General features: G+C 32.6%; 2 protein-coding genes across 2 annotated transcripts; both read left to right on the top strand.

Moving 5' to 3' along the window:
- Window positions 1-3651: 3651 nt before the first annotated feature.
- Window positions 3652-5348, top strand: LOC115033727. The gene is made up of 2 exons (XM_029487191.1): window positions 3652-4882; window positions 4948-5348. Exons 1-2 carry the CDS (start codon window positions 3666-3668, stop codon window positions 5276-5278), a joined length of 1548 nt encoding a protein of 515 aa, XP_029343051.1. The 5' UTR covers window positions 3652-3665; the 3' UTR covers window positions 5279-5348.
- On the top strand, window positions 5294-6618 carry LOC103309046. The gene is made up of 4 exons (XM_029487192.1): window positions 5294-5458; window positions 5523-5804; window positions 5862-6426; window positions 6486-6618. The coding sequence occupies exons 1-4, from the start codon at window positions 5392-5394 to the stop codon at window positions 6550-6552; spliced, it is 981 nt and encodes a 326-aa protein (XP_029343052.1). The 5' UTR covers window positions 5294-5391; the 3' UTR covers window positions 6553-6618.
- The last annotated feature ends 4323 nt before the right edge of the window (window positions 6619-10941 follow it).

Here is a 10941-nt window from a genome sequence, read left to right as displayed (position 1 = left end):
TTTATTCAATTTCTCATATTTTATCATATAACTATTGTTAATGTGCCGCCTAATATAATGAGATTTAATACTGGGCAGTATGCGGCAGGTGATGTTATTCATATAACTATTGTTAATACGCCTCCCAATATAATGTGATTTACTGGTCAGTATTGTCAACCCTTACAATTTGTAATGTACCACCACACATACAAAAGATTTTTATGTACCTATAGAAAGTGAAAACCACCCGCGTTGTTTACTCCCTCACATAGAATATGGTAAAATATTTTTCATCAGTTTCTTATAAGCATATAACAGAGAAACACGTTCAATATTTTACTCTGTTTATTTTTCAAGAAGAACGCCAGCAAAAATAAATGTAAGTTTATTTTTTCTGTATTATATTTTTAATTATTTTTAATTATTTTTAAAATTGCATATACTGGGTTTAGATGTCTAATTCATCACTTAGTGGTAGTGATCAAAACGCAAACAATCAAGCTGAGCAGCGGTTTTATTGGCTATCATCATCATCACCAAGTTTATCACGGGACAATAGCTCATATGAAGAATTAATTAGACGTCATCAACAGCTAATGGAACTGGACCCAAATCCAGTATTTAGTCAAGATGCTCAGCGCTTGGATTTTAGTCCAGATGCTCAGCGCAACGAGAGGGAGCCGAACGAGTTCAGATATGCTGCCATGGTAAGTTTATGTTTTAAAAAAATAAAATATATATATAATAAAAATAATTATTTAGACTCAATCTGGAGATAGCGGATACTCATCTCATCAGGTCTCGCCCCCGATAAATAATTGGCAACGAGTTTTTTCGAGTCCAATTCGTGTACCGTCACGAAATACGCCGCCGCCGTCGCCGCCGCCGCAAGATGATTTATTGTCACCACGTGATGCTTCGTACAATGTAATAGTATCTCCAGATTTATTACCTGAACTTGAGGCTTCGAACGATGTAATAGTATCTCCAGATTTATTACCTGAACTTGAGGCTTCCAACGATGTATTGTCATCTATAGATTCGCCGAATATGTTAATTCCTCATGCATCTAGAAGATTTCAACAACCATCACCTACTTACGATGCTGAACTTGTGGCTTCGAACGACGTAATAGTATCTCCAGATTTATTTCCTGAACTTGAGGCTTCCAACGATGTATTGTCATCTATATATTCGCCGAATATGTTAATTCCTCATACCTCTAGAAGATTGCAACAACCATCACCGACTTACGATGAAATACAGTTTGTACCGCTTCAGGAACATGAGAATTTAATATTTGGTGAATTATTATTAAACACTACGCAGCATTCAGATCAGCCATCAGTCGAAATGGATTGGAGCGAAGATGGAAACAACGAGCTACTCTATAAACATATGGACAAGTACGAGGCGTGGGGTAGTGATTATGATGAAATTAATGAGTTATTTTTAAAAAAAATATAAATAATATTTTTTATTAACATACTTTAATTATTTTAAAAATAAATAATATTTTTTTTTTTTAACATACATACTTGAATTATTATTATTTTAAACTGTATATTTTAGAAAGACCAATGTCTATTGTTAAAGGTGAAGGGAGTAAACACGGCGGGTGGTTTTCACTTTGTATAGGTACATAAAAATCTTTTACATATATGCCGGTAGCCGTTGGTCAAAGAAAATGTAAGATTCCACGGCAGGTAGACCGGACGTATACCTGCTTAGAAAAGACCCCCTTCTTAGGATCATATTCCTGGGTTTTAAATTTGTGTACAAATGCAGTGTTACACCGATCAGTGTTAAGCATTTCTCCCGTTGTGCACACACGTACATTTGCGCGGCTGCCGTCGTTTATCACTTATACCGATTTTTAACAAATCGATTTTTTTTTTTTAACAAGTTGTAATATATTTTAACTTACAAAATGTTTAAATGCAATCAGTACCCGTCTCAATTTAATCGTAAATACAATTTGCTTAGACATCATAAAACACACATAGGTATACGATTTACCTGTACCGAGTGTACACGCGGATTTACGGACAGGTCTAACTTGAGACGTCATTTAAAATTAATTCATGGTATGTACTTATTATCCTGTTACATAATTGTTTATTTACTATTAATTTACTTAATAAGGAATTCAATTAGCCACGGCTTGTCGTGGTGGTAATGAGGAAGATCTTACCCTGCAAGTCGACGTTCCCGAAGTTCAACCAATACATGCCCGTAGTGATCATATAGAGATCGCACCACGAATATTTGCACCAGACGTACCGGCAGGATCATCACATCAACAAGATGACTATCCCTCAAATGTACCTGATAACAAGTCTAATGAATGGTATGATGATGGATATAATGAACTGTTTACTACGATCGACATCGATTATTTACAAGGTAAGCGTTTTTTTTTATGTAGGGTCATTTTATGTAGGGTCATTTTATGAGAAATAATAAATTCAAGCGTTATATATTTTTTTTTTTATTAGGAAAACGTAAATATACCGAAAATTCTTTTCCGAATGTAAAAAATAAACGTGCACGTATGAACGCAACAACATCATCTAAATTCGTCAAAACAAAGTCCGCGTTTAAGGGGCTTTGTACCGAATATTTTAAAAAAAATATTGACGATATTAAAGATACATTAGAATTTCTATTAATTTCAAAGCCCGAAATCGCCAAAATAATTGACGATGCACTTCGCCAGTCGCCGATTAAATATAACATTAAACTGGAGGCTACATACATTAAACCGAACACCGACATAAAAGAAAACCGTGCGTTTAAAACCAGGTCAAGAGCTATATTTAACGTCGATGATATAGATGAAATGATAGAATTAGATTTTAACAATATACTTAAAGAACAGGAGATAATGGCGCTTAAAGGCAGCGGATTTTCATTAGACAGCATAGATGGCATAATATTAAATATAAACTTGCATAAAACATTAGGAGGCGCGTCATATTTGCCATTACCGGAATTCATCGAAAACAAAAAAGCAACCGTTAATGTACAAAATAATGATAACAAATGTTTTAAATATAGTATATTAGCGAAACATGTAAATCCTGTGCATGCTGAAAGAATAGGATGTAATTATACAGCAGTAGAACATATCTATGATTTTTCCAAAATAAATTTCCCCCCAACAATGAAAGATATCAGCAAATTTGAAAAATTAAATAATGTTTCGGTTAATGTATATAGCATAAAACAAGGTGAGCCTACATATAAAAACAATGTACAATCAATATCAAAAAGAAAAAATTTAAAAAAAAAATTACCGAACTATATGATATATCCCGTTAAAGTCTGTGAGGTCGAAAAAAATGACCACCATGATTTATTGTTATTTGGAGACGGGTCAGGTAAAGAACATTACTGTCGAATAACAAATTTTACTAAATTAGTTAGTGCACAATTGTCGCAAAACGGGCATGCTGTATTGATATGTAAGCGCTGTTTTAAGGCATACTTCGGAATTAATCGCTGTGGAATTAGCGCGGAACAACGATTAAAAGATCATAAATTAAATTGCGACAAAAATAAGCCACTACTACCAATACTTCCAAGTACAAATACGTTTATGAAATTTGAAAATTTTAACCGGACACGTAAGCACCCCTTTGCCATACATGCCGACTTCGAGGCAATTTTAGAAAAAAACGATGAAGAAAAATAATAATTATAAAAATACTCGAATTATTCACCACCATGATGTGATGAGCTATTGTTACTATGTGAAACCAAACGACGATATACCGGTGGAGTTGTTGGAAAAATTTGATATAGAGACGGGTCCAGTTATTTTTAGAGGAAATTCGAGTATGGGGAAAGGTGACGTAGCCAAAAAGTTTATGGAAGAAATTGTCAAAGTTGCACTTAAGATAGAAAATATATTAAACACAAACGTACCAATTAAAATGTCTGAAGACGAAAAAAAATTACATCGAGAAATCGCAGACCGAGGAACATGTCCGTTATGCAAATCAAAATTTAATAATAATAATAATTTACCTGTTAGGGATCATGACCATTTGACTGGAAAATACAGAGGAACTGTTTGTAGCAAATGTAATTTGCAAATGGTGAAACCTAATTTTGTCCCTATTTTTTTCCATAACCTGTCAGGATATGATTCTCATTTTTTAGTATTGCAGTTAGGATTAGATACAAAATCTATTAATGTAATACCAAACACTGAAGAAAAATTTATCTCTTTTACGAAATACGTTTCAAACAATTTTCAAATTCGTTTTGTCGATACTTTCCGATTTATGGCAACGAGTTTGGAAAAACTAGTAATAAATTTAGCTAAAGGAGACAAATCAAAATTCAGGGAGACGGGAAAAATATTTAATAGCACTGACATGGATCTGGTCACAAGGAAAGGAGTCTACCCTTATGAATATACGGACGGATGGGAAAAATTAGACGAGAATATTTTACCGAGAAAAGAGGATTTTTATAATACATTAACCGAAACGGACTTATGTGATGAAGATTATGAATATGCAAAAAGAGTATGGGATCATTTCAACTTTAATACCTTAGGTGAATATAGCGACTGGTATATGAAAGTTGATGTTATGCTTCTTTGCGACGTTTTTGAAAACTTTAGAGATCTATGTTTGGACACGTATGGCTTGGACCCAAATTATTATTATACTGCACCTGGGATGTCTTTCGATTGTATGCTGAAATATACCAAAGTTCAATTACAGCTTTTATCGGATTATGACCAATTATTAATGATGGAAGCTGGAGTCCGTGGTGGACTTACACAAGCAAGTATGCGATATGCTCGGGCGAACAATAGCAAGGTTCCAGACTACGATCCCTCAAAGCCTAACTCATGGATCGCATACTTGGATGCAACAAATCTGTGTGTATCATATTATGTAATAATTTATTTATAATTTATTTATAATTTATTTATAATTTTTTTAGTTACGGCTGGGCAATGAGTCAATTTTTACCAAAGGACGGATTTTCATGGTATGAAGGAGATCTAAGCGTTAAAAACATTTTAAAATTGTTGGAAAATTCAAACGAAACGTCAGAGATCGGATATTCGTTAGAAGTTGACCTTTCATACCCTAAATCATTACATGACAAGCATAATGATTTACCTTACCTTCCAGAGAGGATAATCCCTCCTGGATCGAAAATAAAAAAACTCGTGGCCAATCTGAAACCTAAAAAACACTACGTTGTGCATTACATGGCATTAAAACAAGCTCTGAAAGCTGGATTAATATTGGAAAAGGTAACAATTTAGTTATTATAATATTTATTATAAAATGTAATGTTATTATAATTTAATAGGTACATAGAGTTTTTAAATTTAAACAATCAGCATGGCTCTCAAAATATATTGAATTGAACACCAATATGAGAAAGAATGCAAGGAATGATTTTGAAAGAGAGTTCTTCAAGTTAATGAACAATGCAGTCTTTGGTAAGCTTATATTAAAACTTTCACATTTTTGTTTTAATTATTGATTTTTTTTTTAATTCTCCAGGCAAGACGATGGAAAATGTTCGTAATAGATTGAAAATGAAATTGGTGTCTGATGATAAGACGTGCGCAAAATTAATTAACCGAAATACATTTAGAGATATTACAATTTATAGTCAAAACCTAGCGGCAATACATTTAGACATGGATGAATTGAAATTTGATAAGCCAATATATGTGGGGTTTTCGATTTTGGACATATCAAAGACATTAATTTATGATTTCCACTACAACTATATGATTAAGAGTTATGGTTCAAACATTGAATTGATGTATACGGATACAGGTACTATATATACTTATATTGTTTTCATACTTATATGCTAATATGCACTTTTTTTAGATTCATTGATATATTACATAAAGACAGCAGATTTCTACGCTGATTTATTAAACAAGCCCAATCTTTTAAAACGGATGGATACTTCAAACTTACCGATTGACCATCCATGCTATTGTATTGAGAGGAAAAAATTGCCCGGAACTTTTACTGATGAGGCGGAGGGTGAAGTTATTAGTGAATTTATAGCTTTAAAAGCTAAGTCATATTCGTTCAGGATCGTTGGTAAGAATGACATAATCAAAGCCAAAGGTATCCGAGCACCTGTAGTGAAGCATCATATGACGTTTGAGGATCATAAGAAATGTTTGTTTTGGCGTGGTACACCAGATGATGAGGATAAAGCACGAAAATTAGCAGTTATGCAATGTAATCAGTTTAAATTAACAGGAATCACTGCAACAACAAATCAATATACACCATTTAGAATAAATACATCACTTAGATCTTTTAAACATGAAATAAAAACCATCTCAACAGTAAAACTTGCTCTTAACCGCAGTGATGATAAAAGGATTGTGCTTGAGAATCAAATTAATACCTTGGCTCACGGTCACTTTCGTATAGAGTGAGTTAAACGAATAAATATTTATTTTAATTTACTAATATTATTATGTAATTTTGTAGGGAAGCTGAAGAACTTGACCGTTTAGAAGCAGAGTTGCTTGAAATGATGGAGGATAGAGGATATTAAATTTTATGTAAATAATTGTATATATTTTTTTTTTTGTCATATTTATAAATATATTGGTTATGTATAAAGTTTTATGTATACATACTTTGTGTATATATTTTTGTCATATTTATAAAGTTTTATGTAAATAATTGTAAACATCCTTTGTATATATCAATTGTAAATACTTTGTAAATATATTGTTAACATATAAAAAAAAAAAAATCAATGTAAAATATAATATTATTGTGTTTATTAAGTATATAATTACATTTAAGAATTATTTATAAACCATTTCCTTATAGCAAATACTTTATAGAATGTACATTGTGATGGATTATATTCCATATGAAAAATACAGCAAGGTAGAGTTTCTTCATCACATATTTGGTCTAAACGTGGACAACCTAGGTCTTCGATGTTGATGATAGCGACTTGAGGTATAAATCCACTAAGAAGTTGTTTTTTCTGCTCACCTTTTACGTAAATGCAACTGAATTTCAATGAATTCAATATTTTACACAGTTCTTCATACTCTACATCACCATATTCTATAGATAGTTTATGATAGTTACGTTCCAACCACTTATTTGTTTTTCGACTCTTGTTGTCTTGCATAGATTTTGAATTTTTAAAAATCCAATGCTGAGTTGCCCATGTTTCTGTGTCGACTATAGACATTTCTTTAACAAAATATTTATTGCCTACTCCAAGAACACATTGAACGTCTATGATGGCAGACGACATAATTACAGGTATATTGATTTAAAAATGTCTGGTAATATTTTTAGATACGAGAGGACGTTGAAGTATGCATCAATATGATACTAGTAAGTATATTGTACTAAATTATTTTTTTTCCTTATTTTTTTTCCCCTCGATAATCTCCAAACGTGAATTTAATTCTGAAATATATGTTCCATGATTCGGTAATGAATTTTCATCAAATATTCCGGTTATACGATTTATTTCAGCTTTTAACTGGCTCACGTCTTGCCCTTGGATGGCGAGTGCTGTACTAGTTTCAGCCCACTTGTTAATTTGCTCTGACATACGATTTTCGTAATCAAATATAGACTTATTACTTGTCTGAATATTATTTTCCAACAATTGTATTTTTACATGCAGATCAATAATATTACTTTTCAAAGTATCAATTTCTTTCTGATGGAATTTCACATCGTTTAGAATTTTATTGTTACTTGATTGAATATCTGAAATAATCCTTTTAGTATCGCCAGCTTGAGAACCTCCAAACACGTTCATAGTTATAATACGACTGACTCTATAGCTTGAGGACCTCCAAACACGTTCATAGTTATAATACGACTGACTCTATTTTTTAATATCACGCGTATTAATCCAAGTATTGTGTGTGTTATCAAATCTTAACCACTTGACAAACACCTGGTTTTTATTTTTTCTCAAAATTTTTTCGATCAAAAATTCGTTAGGGTAATTGGTTTTGTAAATTTCTTCAGAGTAAAAACAACCTGCAATAGGTTTTCCAGTATAATCTTGTAATTGATATGTAACGGGTAATGTTTTATTTATTTTTATAATGTCAAATATTTCCGTAGACCAGTTGGGCAAATAACCTTTTGTAAACGAACCTTTTTGAGTACTTACGCGAACTTTATCGCCAACTTTAAATTTAATTTTTACATTATTAATGTTACGATGCTTTATTTCCACTGATGCGGGGTTGGCTTCTGCTTGTACTGGCGTCATTCCAATAGTCCTATGTAGCGAATTATTGTACTCGTTGATTAACGATGGTAAGATAGAAATCCAGTCATGTGAACCACGTGCAGTGAACTCTCTGAACATTTTTTGTTTCAAAGTTCGATTGAAGCGTTCCACAATACATGCCTTTAAAATACTGAAAGTTGAATATTTATGTATGCCATACTTGGTCATCAAAGCGTCGAAAGTTGTGTTATAAAATTCTTTTCCGTTATCGACTTGTAAAAGTTTTGGTGAACGATCATGTAATATTGTAGCCATCGCGCCAGTTACTTCTTTACCACTTTTGCACTTTAATGGTTTCGCCCAGGAAAATTTCGTAAAAGCGTCAATCACAGTCAGGATATACTTGTAACCTTTATTTTTCTTTGAATACGGAATCATCTCAACCAAATCGGCTTGCCATAAATCATTTTTCCCATATACGTTAACTCTACGTCTAGTGAAGTTTTTCCTTGCTGGCTTGTGAAGTTCTATTGCTATATCGCGTTTAGACATTTGGAATTCGTTTTATTAAACCAGCTTCATGCAATTCTTCAAAAATCGAAAGTATTTCGTTTGAAACTCCTGTATTGCCAGCTGCTTTTGACGCTAGAAGTAGACGCAATCGAGCGACTAGTTCATTGGGATCGTTCCAGTATACTAAACTATGTTTTTGTAATTTCATAGATAACCCACTACCGGATGGGAATAATTTACTAATAATTTTTAAGTACTTGGGGCAATTCTTGTTTTTTTTAATTTTTTTTTTGCCAGTAGTTAAATGCGCCGATGTTTGAATTAATATAGCTTTATATGTTTGTAAATCGTCATCTGAATAAATAAGTGGATTTTTCAAAAATAATAACTGAATAAGACCAGAGGTAGCTGGATAGTCAGTGTCATCAATGAGTATAGCGTTATCGATAAATTTTACTTCTTTGTTACCTAAGATGTGTATTCCGTTGGGTAGCTTTTTTGGACCATAGCTTTTATCTAAGTCTGTAGACTGAAACCAATTTTCAATTTCTTGTTGATAGTCATCCTCAAACGAGTGTTTCGACTTTTCGTTCTGGTTTTCACTGTTCGGTGATAATCCATGTTTATTTGATATTTTAGTTAGAGGTTCGATAATAGGATTGAATGTTTGTGTCATTAATTGTTGTACATTATCTGTACCAGTTTTCAATGCTGTATATTTACGTTTAATACATTCCTTAGCTTTAACTATCTCATCCAATATATTACTTGCCTCTGACATGACTGCAATTGAAATGATAATATTCATTTTATGCAACGTCTTATATAATGACATAAGTATCAAATCCAAATCTATAACGTCCGTTATCGCGGTCACTATCTTTGCAGATAACGATAAATGCAAAGCGCTCACGGTTCCAGCACGTTACACAAAAATGTTTAAATTGTATATATGTCATATCACCTGAACAGTGTTCGTTGTATACATGCTTTAAATTAGTTTCATCTTGCTTGAATAATACTATTAAATTAGCATTATCACGTATCAGCTGCTTAGGTACCTTTGAATAACTCTGTGCCAGATAAAATATATCTATTTTATTATGACGACCTCGAGAAAAATATTCTCTTATCACATTTTGTTGTTCTCCGATTACATCATCCATGATAAAAATAGAATTTGGTAAAACTTTCTCAGGTAAAATGACTTTATCATTATCGAAAAAAGTAAAAATGTTAATACCATTAATACCGTCAATAATACGTTTTAATAATTTATATTTTGGTTGTTCTAACGTTTTAGAGTATATGTAAACGTTTTGAAATCGTAACCCGTTTTCATCGACGAGTAGGAAATACATTAGATTTGTTTTCCCACAACCGGAGCTTCCTAGTACTAGCGCTCGTATCGTGTTTGGGAATAACTAACCATGTCTATACTGAATTGTGCCAGGGGTATCAATGTTATAAATTCGAAGTTTTTTCTCTTGCTCGACAAAGCGCATTTTTTTCGATATAAATACAGATGTATTGCCATTTAAAGCGTCACACGATGTCTCACGTTCGTAAGCGGAACAACAATAAGGGATCTGGTCTTATTAATTCCGTTATAAATAATTTACCCGTGGAATTACATTTACCTGGTTATAGGTAAGTAAATGCATAATAATATTATTAATAATTTTCTAAATGTTTGTATGTTTTCAGATTTGCAGGCCCTGGAACTAAATTAAAAAAAAGATTAGCACGTGGAGATCGTGGTATAAACAGTCTTGACGAGTTGGCTAGAGCTCATGATATTGCGTACGATGAAAGTAATTCGCTAACTGATAGACACAGAGCTGACGAGATATTAGAAAATCAGGCTTGGGAAGTGTTTAAATCTAAAAACACAGGTATTAAGGAAAAAGCTGCCGCTTGGTTGGTGACTACAGCTATGAAGGCTAAGCGTAAGATTGGAGCTGGTTGCGGATTCAAAAAAATGGTATTGACAGCAATAAATGCAATCAAAAATAAAATCAACAAAAATAATATAACAAAATTAGCAAGAACATGTCTGTCAGCTGCGAAAAAATCTAAAAATAAGAAAAATACGACAACCCCCAGAATTATACCAATACCTAAAAAGGGTGGTGTTTTACCTTTAATACCTATTTTTGCTGGTTTATCAGCTTTAGGTGCGCTTACTGGCGGTGTTAGTAATAT

This window comes from Acyrthosiphon pisum, chromosome A1 (assembly GCF_005508785.2).
Source record: "Acyrthosiphon pisum isolate AL4f chromosome A1, pea_aphid_22Mar2018_4r6ur, whole genome shotgun sequence".
NCBI lineage: Eukaryota > Metazoa > Arthropoda > Insecta > Hemiptera > Aphididae > Acyrthosiphon > Acyrthosiphon pisum.
The sequence above is the reverse complement of the archived record's forward strand: the minus strand, read 5'-3'. Positions and strand labels throughout refer to the sequence as shown.